The sequence below is a fragment of the Tachyglossus aculeatus genome, chromosome 16 (genome assembly GCF_015852505.1).
Source record: "Tachyglossus aculeatus isolate mTacAcu1 chromosome 16, mTacAcu1.pri, whole genome shotgun sequence".
In the NCBI taxonomy this organism is placed as follows: Eukaryota; Metazoa; Chordata; class Mammalia; order Monotremata; family Tachyglossidae; genus Tachyglossus; species Tachyglossus aculeatus.
In genome coordinates this window covers 11,148,808-11,167,940 of record NC_052081.1, presented here as the reverse complement: position 1 = coordinate 11,167,940, position 19,133 = coordinate 11,148,808, and the positions used below count along the sequence as shown (strand labels likewise).

Genomic DNA, 19,133 nt, shown 5'->3' with positions numbered 1-19,133 from the left:
GCACTAGTAAACTCTAGGGAGAGTACAATATAGCAGATGCATTCTGTGCCCACAACAAACTTACAGTCTAGATGACATTAATTTAAATAAATAACAGATATCTATGGAAGTGCCGAAGGGATGGGGAGTGAATAAAGGGAGCAAATCAGGGTGATGCAGAAGGGAGTAGGAAAAAGGAAATGAGGGCTTAGGGAAGCCCCCTTGGAGGAGATGTGCCTTCATTAAGGCTTTGAAGATGGGAAAAGTAATTTTTGGATATAAATAGAGAGGGCATTTCAGGCCAGAGGCAGGACATGGATGAGAGGTCAGTGGCGCGATAGACGAGATCAGGGTTCAGTGAGTAAATTGGCATTAGAGGTGTGAAGTGTGCAGACTGGGTTGTTGGAGGAGAGCAGTGAGGTGTGAGGTAAGAGGGGATAAATTTTATTTTGTTAGTATGTTTGGTTTTGTTCTCTGTCTCCCCCTTTTAGACTGTGAGCCCACTGTTGGGTAGGGACTGTCTCTATATGTTGCCAATTTGTACTTCCCAAGCGCTTAGTACAGTGCTCTGCACACAGTAAGAGCTCAATAAATACGATTGATGATGATGATGATTGCTTTAAAGCAGAAAGTAAGGAGTTTCTGTTTGATGTGGAGGTGGATGGTCAACCACTGGAGGTTCATGAGGAGAGGGGAAACATGGGCTGCACTTTTTTGTAGAAAAATGACCCTGGCAGCAGAGTGAAGTATGGACTGGATTCGGGAGCGATAGGAGGCAAGGAGGTCAGCAAGGAGGCTGATACACTAAACAAGGTGGGATAGGATAAGTGCATAGATTAATGTGGTAGCAGTTTGGATGGAGTGGAAATGACAGATATTAGTGATGTTGTGATGGTTGAACTGACAGGATTTAGTGTTAGAGAAGCAGCAAGGCTTAGTGGCAAGAACATGGTCTTGGGATTCAGAGAACGTGGGTTCTAATCTCAGCCCTGCCACTTGTCTGCTGTGTGACCTTGGGTAGGTCACTTAACTTCTCTGTGTCTCAGTTACCGCATCTGTAAAATGGGGATTAAGACTGTGTGCCCCATGTGGGACAGCGTAATTACCTTGTATCTACCCCAGTGTTTTGAACAGTGCTTGGCACATAGTAAGCACTTAGCAAATACCGTAATAATAATTACTGTTATAGGCAATATGTGGGTTAAATGAGAGAGATGAGTCAAGGCTAACTCCAAGGGTAAGGGGTTGTGAGACAGGAAGGATGGGAGTGCTGTCTACAGGATGGGAAAGTCAGGGGAAGGACATGGTTTAGGTGGGAAGATAAGGATTCTGTTTTGTACATGTTAAGTTTGAGGCAGAGGGAGGAAATGTGAGACTGCAGAGCGGGAGAGAAGTCAGGGCTGAAGATGTATGTTTGGGAATCATTTGCATAAAAGTGGTAGTTGAAGCCATATGAGCGAATGCGTTCTCCAAGGGAGTTGGGGTGGATGGAGAATAGAAGGGGACCCAGGACTAAATAATAATAACACAAAAAAATTGTGAATATTTGTGTCTTTGTACCAGTCTACCAAGACCTCCAGTTTATTTCAGGTATCTCTCTAAAAAGTCATTCACTTAATGGAAAATTAAATTGTAAACCCCTAGGCAGGTCAGTATTAGTAAAATGAGTGGTAATTAATAAAAAGTAAAAGTAACCCTGAATTGGATATACTGGGGACCCCAGGATCATCTATGCTACCTGAAGAGGTTTGAGACTGGAAGGTTAATTTCAGCGAGTTGGTGGCACCTGTCTGATACTTAATTTCTAGTTCTCCAGCCCATGCCAAGAGGTGGGGTACAAAAAACATTTTGAAACCTTCACCCCTTTTCTGTAGCTCTGCTAGAAAACAGCAGAGCTAATAGAATTAGATAGCTGTATAAGCCATTTATCTCTCCACTCCCCTTACTTCTGTGATTACAGTCATGGTCCTTTCGTGAGCGGCCCCCTTCTAATTGGTTTTCAGGTAGAAATGCTAGAAATTGAAGGATCAAAATTTCTGTCTCACATCAAGCATTTGAATGCTTCAGCACAGCACCACTGAGCACATAAGTCTTGCATTAGCTATGGCGGTCCTAGAAACAAAGTGAACAGGCGAATGAGAATGGCAACCCCATCAAAGCGTGTCAAAGAGTCATTTCAAAGGGACCTTGCTTGGGTCTTTTTTTGGTTCAGGTGGCTTAAAATTTTCCACAGGGCAAATGCAAATGATAACTATTCCATCTAGAAAATAATCACTGGAAAATGCTTTTGTACACACTCAGCTGGCATTTACAGTTGGTGAAAGGGAAAATGAATGTTAAAAGATCTTTCCATATCATGCCAATATTTAAAAAAAAAAAAGACAAAAGAAGAATATTTGGGGAAAAGTTTTTTGTTTTTTTTTAAAGTGAAAATTTATGGTTGATCAATTTATCTTTTAAGACTACTTCTGGAGTGCAGCAATATTGAAGTTATTATATTATACTGGCCACAGCCAGTTTCTTTGCCGATTTGTTCTAAGTCCAAATCATAGCTGGAGTTTTTCTTTAAAAGGGCCTGTCACCAGCACTGCTATTTCTGGTTCAGAGCATAGGTCCATCCAGCCCCGAGTTCTGTTTCTAAGAGGAACTGGGTGGTGGTTGCCCTCCCTGACATCAGTTCTAATGTTTAAAGATGTACTATCTAATATCCTAAATCCTTCCCCTCTACAACTCTAACTTTCCCTCCAGTAAGCTACCATGGACCACTGGCCAATAATTTACCCAAACCTCTCAGGCCTTCTGATTTTTTTTCTCTCCACACATCTTCCTGTGATAAATTACATACGCTTTCCTGAGAGCAGTCAGTCAATCAGTTCTTTTGTGCAGTGCTTTCTGTATGCAGAGCACTGTACTAAGCACTTGGGAAAGTGCAGTAGGAGTACAGAAGTTCCTGTCTCTTTTGGGTCTGCCACCTTCAAACTTGAGTGAGTGATCCCCTCTTCTTGTATTGTGGGATTTGGTGAACAACCATTTTGTATTCACCCTATCCACACTCGTTATGATTTTGTAGATTTCAGTCATGTCCCCTTTCAGCCTACAACTTTGCAGACCGACCATTCTTAACCCCTTCCGTGTGAGCCCACTGTTGGGTAGTGACTGTCTCTATATGTTGCCAACTTGTACTTCCCAAGCTCTTAGTACAGTGCTCTGCACACAGTAAGCGCTCAATAAATACGATTGATTGATTTCTTTGTAAAGAAGCTTTTCCATCTCCCAGATCGTTCTAATGGTCTCTCTCTGTACCCTCTCTATCTCTATTATGTCAGAAGAGTAGCAGACAGAACCACACACAGTTTTGTAGCTCAGGTATACCATGGTTTTATTTGGTGATAAAACTTTCCTTTTTGTGTGATTTTCTCTTTCTCATCTTTCCTGATGATGTCCAATATTTGGTTGACCTTTTTAGCTGCAGCCACAGATTTGTCTGATGCTTGAAAATAAAAGTCAGTTGCCATCCTTTTTTAAATCATTTATGAAGGTGCCAAACAAAACCAGTCCCCAGCAGTGATACCTTAGGAGTCCTCACTATCTGCCCTCTCCATCCTAACAAGTGGCCATATATTCGATTTGCACTTCCCAAGCGCTTGGTACAGTGCTCTGCCCACAGTAAGCGCTCAATAAATATGATTGAATGAATGAATGAATATCCCTACACTTTGTTTTCTGCCTTTTAGCCAGTTTTCTACCCATGATGGAACATTCCCTTCTATTTTTCAATTGCCCAGCCTTTTAAAATACCTTGGATATGAGATCTAGTCAACCTTGTGAAGACTACTGTTTTCCCTTTATCCATGCCTTTAGCATACTAATGAGGCCTGATTTCCCTTTCCAGGAGACACCTTGTCCTTGCCCATGCTGGTTTTCTAAGTGTTCACTTATTCTAAATTTAATTAACACCTTTAATTTTCCTTGGAAAATACTAATTTTCCAAATGTAACGATGAAACCTGCCATCTATAATTTCTAGAATAACCTCTAGAACCTTGCTTTTTGTAAATTGGGTTTTTTGGGGGGAGGGTTTACACATGAGAGTTACTTGCTAGATTTACCAGTCGTTTGGTACAATTTTCAATGATAAAGATAGATTACACACTCTTAGCGGGACTCTGCAGCTTTCCCTACAAGTTCTCCTCAGAACCTTCAAATGGATACTGTTTGGTCTCAGTGATTTGTGTAGATATAGTTTATCAATTTGGTGTAAAAACAGTTTGGGTGTGGGAGTCTCAATTACATTTTCAGTTCACACTAAACTAAAGAATTAATTGAGTTTCTTGGCTCTCTCCCCTTTTTATCCTTGAATACCCCTTTTATCCCATGATCAGCTAGTGGGGCCTACTGAATCCCTAGTCTACTGCCTGTTTCTGCTATATTTGACGAAGCTATTTGTTATTAGCTTTTACAGCCAACGTAAGGGTTGTGTTCAGATGCAGATGCTTTTTTAGCTGCCGGATCTCCTCTAGACTGTAAGCTCACTGTGAGCAGGGAATGTGTCTGTTTATTGTTATAGTGCACTCTTCCCAGTGCGTAGTACAATGCTCTGCACACAGTAAGCCCTCAATAAATATGATTGAGCAACTATATGCACCTGACCTGCCTTCCTTATGGAATTTCTCAATCAGACTAACTTTCCATTTTTAAAAAGATGACTTCTCTCAACCTCTTTTAGCTTTCCAGTTATCTTGCAGGGTTTCTTTTCTGTAGGCTGATGAATTTTAAGCAGCCACCAGGTGTGTAGTAAGTCACTTATTTTTAAGCTGGGTTTGTGAACTACTTTTTTGTCATTATTTAGGCACCTTTCATACAAATCTCAATCATGGTATGGGATGAGGCAGTATGGTGGCTTTTCATTATGTTTTAGCAAGATTGAAATCATCCTAAGACTTTTACAGTCAGGAAAAACCATGCCAGTGATTTGTCCTATTAGATGATATAGAAACCATCTCCTTTCCTTTTTCTTCAAATTTCTGAGCCAGTGTTCTTTTCTTCCATCCCATTTTTAAAAGGTTCTAATACTTTGGCCAAAATGTATATTAGGACTTCTATGTTGTGGAAATACTCTTCCCCTCCCCCTTACAAGCTAGCAGAACCGTAGATACATTCATTATACATTCTGTATTTCCAATAACTCATTTATACTGCATCGGGTCTACTCCAACCTCTGCCTCTCCAGCGATTTCAGTGTCTTGCTGAAGTCAATGCAGTCATCTTTATTGCAGCTTCCAAAGTAAGCCTGTGCTTCAGAACCATTTGTGGGCATTGTGAATCTGATCTGTTGCCTTATTAAGGATGAATAATCGATAGATGCTGTCCTTGATTGTTTTCCTTTCAGTCATTTGCTTGTTGTGTTTGAGTAGATATTAATCAATTTACATATCATATAGTCAAGCTTGCTTTTACCATTGCAACCCAAATGGGAAAAAAGTGCCTCCTTTTCCATTCCATTGGCTGTAGGGAGGCATAATGTGTAGCTGAAAAATGCTTAGTCTTCCTTTTGGGTCTAGAATACACAATTTCCATGTTCCAAAACAAATCAAAATTTAAATGTTAATTTTCCCTTCCCAGATGAATTTTTAAAAACAAAAAGCTCTGAAAATCATTTGTTGATCTCTCTATCGTATTCTTGGTCACTTTACAGATTATGGTGTAGAGTACAAACATCTGAACTATACTCAGAATAAGTCACTGGATGCACCTGTCAGAGGGCAGATCAACAGGCAGTGACCATGTAACTAGTTGCATTTATTGAGCACTTACTGTATGCAGAGCATTCTCCTGAGCACTTAGGAGAGTACGATACAGCAGAGTTTGTGGGGGTAACATGCATTTGGATACTCAACTTTCTGTTCAGTAAATAAGCTGATGAAAAAGAGTGGTTTACAAAGGACTGCCCAGAATTCCCGTTCCACGGTACTCTGCACAGGAAACACTACTCTGTTCATTTCATAAATAGGGTCAGAGAATTGAACTTTTCTGTTTTCCTGTGGGTTGGATCAATCTGTTAAATTCTGGAATATTTAATATATTTGACAGAGGAAAATAATATGACTTTCCATATGTCCTGCAACCTCATGGGTTTGCCTAGTTTCCTAAAAATGGTTATTTTTGCCTTGCAGGATAATGAAGGACAGACAGCTCTACATTATGGTAAGCTATTTTAAAATACTGAATGTTAAGTATAACCCATTTAAAACTAATCGCTCCTCCATCCTAAGCTTATATTACCAGGCATATATTAGTTCTGTGCTTACCCAGAGAGTAAATGCAACAGTTTTCCAAATCTTACCCACTGGGAAGGAAAGAGTGGATTTTAGAGGCACTCCAAAAGCCCGGTGTACTGTAATATTGGGCAAGATGCAAGAATCATACCCCAAAGTCAGCTAGTGACCCCATCCTCTGCCACAATTTCAGTAATTTTGCAAAGGACTAAGCAAATGTTACATAGAGATAGACACTGAAAATCTAGATCACAGGCCTAGGAGTCAGAGGACCTTGTGTTCTAATCCTGGCTCTGCCACTTCTCTTCTGGGTAACCTTGAACAAGTCACTCAATTTCTTTATGCCTCAGTTCCCTCACTGGCATAATGGAGATTCACTTCCTGTTCTCCCTCCTACTCGGACTGTGAGCCGCGTGTAGGACCTGATTATCTGGTATCTACCCCATCTTTTAGTACAGGGCTTGGCACATAGTAAAGCGTTCATCAAATCTTGTCTTGTGCTGTCGAGTCATCTCCAACCCATAGCGACACCATGATCATATCACTCCCAGAATGCCCCACCTCCATCTGCCATCGTTCTGGTGGTGTATCCATAATTTTCTTGGTAAAAATACAGAAGTGGTTTATCATTGCCTCCTTCTGCACAGTCAACTTGAGTCTCTGCCCATGACTCTCTCCCATGCCACTGCTGCCCAGCACAGGGGAGTTTTGACTTGTAGCAGATGGCCTTCTACTCTCTAGCCACTGCCCAAGCTATGAATGGAATGGACTGGCCTGTGCTTGACTCTCCCTCCCATAGTCGAGACAGGTGGAGTACTGGAAACTCTCCAGGTGCAACCCTGAGAGGGGGTTTATCACGTACAACATTTATTATTATTGTCCTGTTTTAGCACAGATATTTCAAAATTAAAATATTTGGCAGTTCTCTCATTTTAACGGTATGCCTTACATCAGGGAGATTGTGCAAATTTTCATTTCCCACAAAAAGTATCCTTTCAGTTCATAAATTAGCACCTCCCGTTCTTAATAGCTGTGATAGAAATTCAGACATAGTTGAGTTTGCAGTGGGGTCACTAAGACAGGAGAATATCTTGAGGGTTTTCCCATTCCCCTTTGAGTTACAGTTTGGCCTGACAGCTGTCCTTGTGATGACAGTTCTCCTGATTACAGCAGGTGTCAAACTCCATCCTTCGATGCGTTGTAAATCCTGGCTCGTTCAGATTAAAGCCGGGGTCAGAGCCAATTGGAGGTTAAATAGAGGCCAGTATTCAACTACTGTACACCCCTTCCCCTATCACGCCAAATAGACTTTGCATTGTAACACACTCCAGACGTTCATTTACCACCATTCCACCAAAGTCTCACAAACTTTCAGGCATTGGTTTTTCTGTAATTTTGTGATTAAATGTGGTCCTTTTTGAGGAGTTGATTGGTATGAGTGTGGTCTCCCTCAGAAATGGCCAGTTAGCCTTCCCCCTCCCCCACCGTCCCTCCTCTGGGAATACTAATATCATTGCTTCTATGTCTCCCAGAGGAAATCAGCGCTTTTTCCTTGCACATGTAGTCATGTGATTTCAGAGTGGGCAGGCTTTGTATCCTCATGGGCTCTCTGTCTACCCCGCCAAGCACCATCTGTTCTGCTCCTTCCATGCTGTTGCAGGGCAGTGGGAGGAGACGTTCGAGTGAAAATAAATAAAATTAAAAAAAAGAAAGAAAGAAATTCATCATCAAAACCCTGAGGATTAATGGAGTCGGAAGGCAAACTGCGCTGAATGAAAATTCATCTTCACCTGTGCCAGTGTCAGGGCTGCCTCTCTGTCACTTGACAAATAGAGGTTCCCAGGGTACCATAAATTCAGCAGCTGTTCTAATCCCTAGAGGCCTGTTCAAGCTTTTCCGAGATGGGCTGATGACTGTTTTTGGATTTCCCAGCACAGTAGGAGTACCAGCATATTTCCTCATTAATTCTGTTCAAAATACAGCCCTTTTCCTTCTCCGTAGGTTGCCACTCCCCTTTCCTTCATGCCCTTTCGTGTCTGGGTGAGGGAAAACGGGTAACGCACATGTGTCATTCTGAAAAGATTCTCTACCATGCTGATTATAACTAATAGAAAATGGGTGGGGGGTGTTTGGGGGTTTTTTTTCCCACTTTTGACCCAAGTTATCCACCATTCTCCAGCCTGGGCTTTGTGGCAGGTCATGTGGGTTTCTTACCTGCCTTTTGGACCTGTCTTTTGAGGTTCCTTCCTTCAGTACCCCCAACTCTGTAGACTACTGTTCCTTTCCTCTGTCGTTTCAATCCCCGCCTCCTTTTATGAACATGAGTAGCACATTAATAAAGCTGCTGTCCTTGTGAATGCAGTGTGACCATGGCTCTGAAGAATCACTGTGGTGCTCTCAGCTCTCAAATTCCAAATTAGGTGGCTGCTTCAAGTCCAAGAATGATTTTCCTCTCGGATGGAGCATGGCCCCTTAGGTATAGAGTGTAAAATTTCAAACTCCATTGAAGAGCCCCTAAATTGATATCCATAGATTGCATCACATTTCATTTTAAAGATGGAAATCTTATCATGCCAATGATTACTCAGCTTTAATCTGGCTAGTTGAGAAACTAGGCCTAAAGGATAGCACGTATCAATTTAGGGGCATCACCTTGGGCTCTGCTCTTCCTCTGAGGGGCTGCCAGTCTGCCCCTTCTCCCTCCTCCACCTCTCCCCCTACCCACTCCCTTTGCAATCCCTCAAAACATCTGGCAGTGGCTGCCTGGCCTCCCCCACTGCCAAGAGGTTATTGTTTGGACGATTGTTGTTTCATGGGGATGATCTATTGCATGTCATTCATTTATTCAGTTGTATGTATTGAGTGCTTACTGTGTGCTGAGCATTGTCCCAAGCGCTTGGGAGAGTACAGTGTAATAATAAACAGATACATTCCCTGCCCACAATGGGCTTGCCGTCTAGAAGAACCCTAAGAGCATATCAGTGTGTGTCACTAGAATGGATAGAGATTGATAACAAGAAGCATGAACAATGAGGCAGCAGCAAAGTCTTCTATATTAAGCTCAGCAAGAAGGTTGGTGGGTTATCAAAAACTCTTATGCATGCATAACCAATCTGTAACCAATCAGCATTTATTCTGCCAATCCCCTCAAGAACTGCAGAAGGACCAGGGGGAGAGCCAGTCTGAAGGAGTGTTGGGGAGAAGCGGTAAGGAGGCCCGGGAGAAACACAGCCAGTCAATCAATCATTGGTATTTATTTAGGGCTTGCTGTGTGCAGAGCAGCCAAACTCCCCAGAACAAGGACCCTCCTCCTACCTCTCTTCCCCTAAATGCCCCAAGAACCAATCTCACCATCACTGCCCAGCATTTGAAGTGCCACTTTGTCCAGTGGTCAGTTGAACGTTGCTCTTAAAACAGATGCAGTTGATATTCCCACATTGTAGGAATTGCTCCTCTTGTCTTCACATCATCTCTAGTCCTCAGGCAGCACAATTTTAATTTTCTCCCTCTCCTGAAAAATGACCCTCCTTCATTTTTGGCCCTTAATTTGAGAAATAATGACTCAATTGGAAAATTCTTTGGGAGAGAAAAAAAGCTGATGTTATGTAAAGAAACCACTTCATTCCTTACCTGAGAAAAAGCTAGGTCCCAGCAAAGGGTAAAAAGAGGAAGTGTCATCACAAAATTGTTTAAAATCAAAGTCCAGCTGTAGGTGCCAAGTGGCAAAATCCAAAGTGGATAAATACAAGCCGTAGCCAAAGCCGAAGCCAAAGCTGTAAGTGAAGATTGTAATAACTGGCAGTAGTAGTTTGTGGCTTTTAAGCTTTTTTTTTTTCAACCTCATAAATGTGTCTGCTGAAGGGCACAGTTGGGGAATTTCCACAGTAGCACCTTCCTGCCAAGTCCTTCCCCCTGCGTGGAAGAGGTTCAGTTTAGCTAGGGGGCTTTCATGTCAGACATTGGCTCTCCCTTCACCTCTAACTGCCTCCTGGGTGAGCTGATCTCACTCTAAGGACAGTGCTTTGTCCAAAACAGTTTTGCTGGATCTGTGTTCTGAGCTTGCCCCCTCAGCTGGGAAATGTACAGGAGGGCAGGGATTTTGTGGCTTGGAGAGCAGGGCAGAGTCACTGGAGAGCTCTATTTCCAGAAGCAGCTGACCTTCCAGCAGGGCAGCAATTCTCAGCTACTGGGAGGCAAATATCGTTCCCAAGGAATTCATTCATTCTCCAACACACCTGTGCTGCTGTGTCACCAGTCAAAATGAAAGCTTCAGGTTGTCATTCTTTTGAAGGGCATGATTTTCCAGACTGTGGTCCAGCTTCTTTCTGTTTTTGAAATTTTATAATATTCATTCTTTTTACTTCTTCCTTTCTTCCTTGCGATGCCTACAGATAAACGTATGCATTTCACAATTTGCCATTCTTCCAAAAGCAAGCAAACCATTCCTGGTTCCTAAACATGGATCACATCAAAGAGAAAGTGATTTTTCCATCTTCCACTTCCCCTTTCAAAACCATGTCAAAGTCCATAAGCTCTCCTTGATATACCTTGTGACTTAAAAAAAAAAAAAAACGTAGGCAACAGGCTGCCAAATTAAACTGGGGTTTCCTAGCCTTGAGGATCCTCAGAATGTACAAATCCAGTTGTACTCCTTGCAAGGTCTTTTCAGTGTCGTGATATTGGGCATAGGTTCACTCTCTGCAGCAGAGCTGTAATTGCTTTAGCTACTAAATTACAATATCTGTTCCTTTAAAGTATCAAAGTATGTCCCATCAACCTCTACTCTTTCTTTGTAGCATCTGCCTGTGAGTTTTTGGACATCGTGGAGCTGCTGCTCCAGTCCGGAGCAGACCCTACTCTTCGGGACCAAGAGGGCTGCCTGCCGGAGGAAGTGACAGACTGTAAAGCCATCTCCTCAGTCCTGCAGCAGCATACAGCTGGCAGAGCTTAGCCAGCCTGCAGTCTTTATCAGCACTGGGCTCCAGGAATCAAAGAAAACTGCAATAATAACCCATCTCCGTTGCCCTTTTTGGGGGGTGCATTGGCTAACGAGATGAGGACATTCAGGCATTCAGAGGTATTGAGTGGAGGTCCAAAGCCTCAGTAATTCCTTCTATCTTCTGACAATTTGAGGGTGTGGCATTCCTGTGGATAAACTGTGGGCTATACGACCTTATTTTGTTGAGCATATGTGCTCTGAAATTTGTCACTGCACTAGAGGGTGAGGAAAGGGGAGCCAGACCTCCTTCACATTATGAAACCTGGCTGCTCTTGGGAGAAACATAAGTAAAAAATGAGATAGAGGTGTTCATTGAAAATTAAGGACTGCGTTCCTGGAACGCCAGGTAGGTCAAGGAGCGTCGGCATCACTAGTGTGAACAAGAGAGCTAAAGTGCTCTCTCTAGGAGAATGAATTGGGAGGGGAGGAGATGGTGGCAGCAAAAAAGTTGGAATAAGAATAGGATCCAGAAAACCATCTCCTGAGTTTGCAGTGGCCTTGGAGAAGACAAACTAGGCCGGTGCTCTTCCAGAAACCAGCCTTCTCAGAGCCCTGGAGATGGAGATGGAGCAGGGCAGTCATTGCGTGGTCACAGTCTTGTCAGAGGAGGAACTTTAAAGCTGTACTGTTCAGTGTCTTGTGGTTTCTTATACAGAACCAGTTCAGAGCAATAGAAGTTTTGGATCCCAACCTAGGCTTTGTTCTTTAAAAAATAGTCAAGAATGTCAACACTATAACCGATCTTCTTGTTCTGTCTTTTAGCTTGCCCTTACAACCCGTGGGAATCCAATATAGGAAATTCCTTGTTTATGACCAAGTATCTAGTTGAAAAAGGAAGATGCAGACAGTGGTTTGAAATGATAGTTGTTTAGCATACAGATGTTTTTGATATAATAGCAACTGACCTATCTTTTAGGACTTTGGTATGATGACAGCAACTAGTCTGTTGCTCCCTGCCCTTCTTACCCTATAGACACAGTCCCTCCAAAGCAGAATTGGGTCATATTAATGCCATTTTGAAAATTGTTGAATTCTGATGCTAGCCAGAGGGCTTAGGACATGAACCTGGACCTTTCACCATAAATGTTTTTTTTAAAAAAAATGCTGGTTTTTTTTTTTTAACTCTAGTGGAGATAGTGTGCATGGTAGAAAACCTACAAACATCTGGAAGTTTGGTAATTCTAATAAAGCCTTCTCTTTACTAAATGTCTGCTTTCCCCCTGGTCAAAACCTCATTGTGGCTTTGACGTTTGGCTAGTATGCTATACTCCACTTCACTGTCCCTGAATGTGTGAAAGAGGATGTGTATCTCTTGGTTACAATTGAAGGGCTGAAGGTGTTGCATGCATATTTTTTATTGATCTTACTTTTGTGCTTCTTTAAACCTGAGCAAGACAGAAAAGCTTCTGTTCTGTCCAGGTCGACAGGACAACCTGAAGCAATTTTCTTCATATATTTTGTAGTTTGACTTTCTTAATATTCCATAGCCTAAGAATTTCAATCCCCTCTTTCATCATATTCCAGACTACCCAAAGTAGCTGGGATTTAAGCCCAGGATCTACCTTATTTTTAATTCATTTAATTTAAAGCTGTTGAGTTCACCTTCACAACTGTACATCATTTAAAAAGTACACAAAATCACAAAACATTGAAAAATCAATTGTGGGAAATTCAGCTGTCCTGTTATTTAGCTACCAAGAATTTAATTCAGGAAGCCTTTTCTCTGCTGCAGCAGATTCATGACAACCATCTACAGCAGCCGAAGGAATCCATCTCCCTCTGCTTTGAAGGGGTTGTTGTTCTCAGCTGGAGTTTGGTTCCCTTAAAATTCATCTTGCGTTACGAAGGCAGCACATTTTTTGTAAGAGCTGGGGGGTGAGTTTGGGGGCCAGAAGCTGTAGCCAGCCCAGCTCAGTAAAGCCTTCCTGCTCACTGTTGAAGTAAAGGCTCAGCTGGCCCACCTTATGGTCAGTGTCTCACACAGTTTAGCGCCAGATTCCGTTTGGGGCATTGAACCCATAAACATTTCAATGTTGTGAAAGTTCAGGTCAAAGACAGCTCTGTCAGAAGTGATGCCTTGGGCTGGCAGATGAATAACAATTCAAACCACTGGAACAATTTTAGCTTAACAGACCAGGCCCCATTCCTGTGCCTGCAAACATTGGCATTTGGGCTAGTGTTTGGTTCAGCCCCTGGGTTGAACCCTTTTCCATTGGAATGGTTTGCAGCTTTCTAATGCAAGATTTCGGGAAAGAAATCCACACTCTTTTTCAGCCAAATCCTCCTGTTTGAATAGTGAATTTGGAACGTCTGGAACACCTTGAAATCATCGGTCAACTCATTTCACCTAAAAGTAAACCTGTCGGATATTAGGGTAGGTTGCTAGTAACTATTGTCTTGACCATCACGCCAAACCTGAGGTTGGTAATTTTTGCCTCTTGGTTCCTTGACCTTTTCTAAATCATTTAGTCCATTTCACCAGTTAGATTTTATGTGTTTTTTTTTAAAAAAAATACCTCTTTTCTGATATTTGCTTCATAGATATATGTACATTAGTTTTCATATACAAACACATCATTCTGATTTTTTTGTACCCTAGCAAGGAATCACTGAATTTTTCCAAATTTCCTTCATTTGTTGAAGGAATCAAAATATGATTGCTAATTGTTTGTGCTTAGTGTATAGTAAAGTCCTCAAAAAAGAAATTTCTATAGTCCCCTTGTTATAGACAAGTAAATGTTAAAACAGGTACCTAGAGCTTTAAAATTATTGTGTGGCCCTTCAACAACATTTACATACCTATTTATAAGTATCAGAGCCCAGAAAGAGAGGTGGTAAGCTAGTTTTTCTAACGAAAATGTAGCATCACCTGATTGTTAATATATTATGTACAATACATCATGTTAAGTCAATTACATTCCTTTTTAGTGCTTCAGCATTTTCTAGCTAAAAGATTGTGATTTTTCCATTGAGCCTTTTGAAAACAGGTATTTGTTTCCTTAGTGCCAGGTCTTACTGGTGGGCAGGCAGCTGCTTGTGGTCCATAAGCATCTATGGGTAGCAGACCATCTGTGAGGATTAATGAGCTAACAACCCACTGATTTCATCAGCGCAGTGCTAATAGATCCCTGCAGTGAAGCTGGGCTTCAGCTGCAAAGGGTTAAGTGATAAACCTTATGCAAGTAGAGATCTTTTCATGTGTTTCATTTTCAAAATGATAATGTGAAATTAATATCCACCAAGAATTGCTCTAAATGTTCACATTCCCGGAGTCTGGTTCATAATTCAGAAGGTGCATGCGTACCCCAGGAAAGAGCAGAATTCTAACTCCCTGTTAGTGTCCAGAGCGTTGAGGATCTGAGCCTCGTGCCAGTGAGTATACAAACCTAAATCCAAAGGTAATTTATTTGGGAGTTTTACTAGTAAAATGAAAAAAATCAGAGTCCAGCCAAATACAAAGGGGTCTGAGAGCTTGATTAATTAACACCCGGGTTTGCACGTTTTTTTTTTTTTTAAAAGAAGGGCATGACACCAACCAAGTCACTCAAGGTCTTTCTGAAGTTGTGCTTCAACGAAGGGGCTTGGAGTTTTTCAAGGGCTTTGGTATGTTATATCTCTGCAACATTTTTCTTCCTGAGAACTAGACCAGTCATCAAGCCATTTGGAGTTGAGTAGTTGCTCTCGGCATAATCAAGAGTATTTATTGAGCGCTTAACTGTGTGGACAGCACTGTTCTAAGCACTTGAGAGAGTACAGTACAACAGAGTTGCTGGGCACATTGCCTGCCCACAACGAGCCAAGAAGAGGAGTCACCGATTAGGGCATCTTTCATTGTTCTTTTTAACATTTTATAGTGGCTTCATCTTGGAGAAGGATTTTTATCCAGAATGGAATTGTCCTAAGCTCCCTGATCTATATAGAGGCTGGGTAACAAAAGACATGAGCTGAAATGGCTCAGAAGGAAGGACGATTCTAGCCCTCTTCACAGAATCCCCATTTCACAGTCCCAAGACCACAGGACCCTACCAGTTTGCTCCTATTCTGATGATGGGGATGCATCAAGTTTCATCTGTAAATTATTTTACCAAGTTTAAATTATCCTCTGAAATAGCCAAGATGATTCACTGCTAACCTGAAAATATCGCTGGTTGCTTTTGGGCCTAGAAATTGTCATGAAGGGGGAGGTGGTCCTTTTATTCGTGGACTTGGCTATTTCCTACTTTGTAGCTGTCTTGGTTTTGATGATCAGTCAGTGGTATTTATTGAAGGCTTAGTGTGTGCAGAGCACTAGAAAGAGAACTGCTGTGTGATCTTGGGCAAGTCACTTAACTTCCCTGTTCCTCAGTTACCTCATTGTAAAATGGGGATTAAGTTCTCCTCCCTTCAACTTAAACTGAGCCTAAGTGATTAGTACAGTGTTCTGGATATAGTAAGCTCTCAATAAATTCCATTGATTGTACTAAGCGCTTAGAAAGTACAGTGGAGTTGTTAGACATGATTCCTGCCCTCAAGCAGCTTTCAGTGAGTCTTGGGATCCTCTTGTTATTTGTTCAGAAATGTCTTCCCCATACTTCTTCTATCTCAATATATCTCAGTGCCTTATAGTATTTCTGAAATAGATGTCATAATGTAAAGCCTCAGTGATTGTGTCTTCTATAGGGGACACACCCAATTCTCAGACATTTTGGGGGTAGTTTGGCAGTATGGTACAGGTCAGTGACAAGCTGCCTCACGTAACTGAGATGTATCCTTCATGCTCTGTGCTGACTCCTCATGTAGTGTGGTAAGGCTCTGCCACCCCCTGAAGTGCGTGCCCTTGCCCATATGTGCCAGTTTGTGCCCATCTATTTGTGCAAAAAACAACTATGTGTGTTTTGTCGTTGTTCTTTGTGTACTTGTTTGGGGGAATTTTTTGCTTTTTCCTCCGTTTTCACGAACCTCGGCCCCTCCCAGGCCTTACTAAGTGATCCGCATAGCATCCTTAGTGACTGAAGTGCAAGAGCTATTGTGTTCTGTGACCACAGACCGCAAGTATTCTCCTCCCCAGCCTGCATGCAGTGTGGCACTGACCATTGGAGGGCCGGGTGAGAGAGCCTGTGGCTGGCTCAATGCCAAGCAACACCATTACTGGGAAAATGTCAAGAGCGTGTACCACAGATGGTAGGACAAACTTTCTTTTCCCTTTTAACCGTTGATGTTTGAACAAGGGAACAGACAAGGTACGCTACTGCATTCTTCTGGGCCCAGCATGTAAGGGATTCTCTCTGAGACCTTCTCACACTCATGGCTGCCTTCTCTCATCATTGGCAGCATCAACTCCAAACTCAAGGATAATTACCAAGTGACTTTGGTTCTAATCATCCATATATTCTTCTCAAATATCTCTTCTGGTCACTGGAAATCAGAAAGACCTTGGTAATCCTGGCTTCACCACTTGTCCGCTCTGTGACCCTGGGCAAGTCACTTCATTTCTTTATGCCTCAGTTACCTTATCTGTAAAATGAAGATTAAAATGGTGAGCCCCATGTGGGACAGGGGCTGTGTCCAACCTGACCACCATGTGTCCCCTGTCCCACTTCATGGTCAGTTTCCTCAGCTGTGTAAATATGAATGACTCTGACCTCTAAGGAAGGGAAGCGCAACCAAACGTGGCACACAACCAGGACAGCATTGCCTCGAAACTGCGTTCTCAAGCTGACAGAGAACCCACAGGCCCCAAGAAGCACAGAGGAGTACTGTGGAGGTAAGAGAGGGACCAGGGTTCCTTAATTGCTGTTTATTAAGCTCTTGATATATATCAAGCACGATATTAATCCTTGGGGTAGATAGATGAGGGCTACTTCTCTTTCCTACAGGGGAGTCACAATCTAAGAAGTAGGGAGAGCTGGCATCTTAACCCCATTTTACAGATGAAGAAACTGGGGTCTAGTAGAGAACTTAAATGGGCTTGCCGAAGGTCCACAGCAGGCCAGTGCTAGAGCTGGGACTAGAACCCAGGTCCCCAGACCCCAAGTCTTTCCACTAGGCTTCCCATCTGGAACAAAAGCCTAGGAATTTACTGCAGGTTTTCCTTTTCACAGGAGGAAATGAGGATTGACTGTAGAAACTTGAAGGCAGTGGCTGAAATTGCAGGACTGCTGGCACTAAAGAATCAGGGAGGGGAAGTGTTGGGGGTGGAAGGGGATGACCTTCAAGTGCTTCCTTTGCAGCAGCAACACATTCATCCTCCTCTCTTTGGCCAGGATTTATTTTCTCCTCTCTTACACGGCAATCCCGGTTTACATTTTAATATTTAGAAGGTAAGTTCAGCTTGATGGACACTTTGTGTAATAAAAAGCTCTTTCAGAGCACACATACACACACACACATATGGATGAGAAGTGGCACTGCCAGTGCCCACAGCTTTCATGAAGTACATTTGTGGAGCTCAAAGCTTAGCCCTGGATATGTTTATAGCACTTTAGCCCTGTTTGTGAGTTTGGAGCCCTTCCAAAAAAAGAGGAGAAAGACATATATTATTGTTTATAATCTGCTTTATTCCGCCAAACCTTGACTGAACAGACTTGTGGATTGCTGTTTAAATCCCTCAGTGCCTTTAACTACCGCTACAGAAAGTGGTTAATGCGCGTTCAAAACTAAGCTTGGCATCCAGTCCAGGAAATCACTTTAATTGAGAAGCATTAAATGTTAAAATGATTAAAAAAATATATAAAGCCAACACGCACGCCGGTTATAAAGGGCCTCTGCTCCCCGCTAGCAATGGGGGCTCTTGGAACCCATGCCTCCAGCTTGGGCGAGGGCTAGCCCCTGGAGCAGCAGGATGCTGGAAGGGGAAGGGCTGCCTGGTCCCTGGGGGTGTTTTCTCCGGGCTGCTAGATGGACTCTTGCCTTGTAGGGTGTTGGCGTGGGCCGGGTCTAGATCCCAGGGAGAATTTGCAGGCTCTGCACAGCTTTGGAGGAGGGGTGGGGGCGTACAAAGAGGTAGGAAGGCCAAGGCCATTGCCGTAATTTAGTTCTAGGAACCTAAAATGGCATCACATTTGCTTTCTCTGGAGTGGAGAGAGGAGGGACCTGGAGGTTGCAGAGCTGCCCCAAGTCTGGGGCAGAGAAGGAGCAGCTCACACTCTCTCCTCTCATGGTAAGACCTGGCCTGGGGTTAGCTCCTTTGGGCGTCACCTGGTCTAAGATGACAGATTTCACACCGGATCTTCTGTTGGCCGGGAGAAAGTCAGCCAGTGCAACCTGATCCAACTTCCTTGGTCGTGGCAGGCACCAGTCTAGATTGTCACAGCTCCCTTTCCGACCCCCTGCAGGAACCAGGCCCTTCATGGTGGTTCTTACCTGACAGGAAGCAACTGCCCCCAAAAAGCAGGGCTCCAATGTGTCCCGGAGGGACAGGAATTAGTTTTTAAAATGAGTGAGCCTGAAATGTATCTCGGTCTGTTGTCAGTGTTCTCCCTTTTATTTCAATTTCCTCCTAATGTCTTAGCAGCTATTACCCACTGAATAACTACATAAGGAATGTTTCTTCCCAGAACTGGATTTTAAGATGTTGGTCTGAACCAGGGGGTTTGTCTCTTCTCCCTTACCATAAAAGAGCCCCCAGGCTTGTTGGTACAACAACCAAGGGCCAGACTAGCTTTTTCAGAGGATCTGGGACCAAAAGATAGTCACAAAATGGAACAGTCAAAAGGTGCAGTTGAGAATCGAGTGAGGCCAAAACTGGGAACTGATCACAACTATCAGGAACAGGCACTGTTTGAAAAGGGAAAAACGGGGGTGGTTTCAAAGACCATCATTTAACCATTCCCCACCATTCCTCTCTTTAGAAGAATATTAATAAAAATCTCCTTCCCAGTGGTCTTGGCCCAACATTCCAAG

The 19,133-nt window shown here is 42.8% G+C and overlaps 1 protein-coding gene across 1 annotated transcript in view; it reads left to right on the top strand.

Annotated features, from left to right (window-relative positions):
- The window catches only part of ACBD6 (acyl-CoA binding domain containing 6), a 115,433-nt gene extending 102,975 nt beyond the window's left edge, over positions 1-12,458 (top strand). The window contains exons 7-8 of the mRNA XM_038758597.1: positions 6,152-6,182; positions 11,050-12,458. Of these exons, the coding sequence (XP_038614525.1) occupies positions 6,152-6,182; positions 11,050-11,204 (186 nt within the window). The 3' untranslated portion in view covers positions 11,205-12,458. The remainder of the gene's footprint in view (positions 1-6,151; positions 6,183-11,049) is intronic.
- The last annotated feature ends 6,675 nt before the right edge of the window (positions 12,459-19,133 follow it).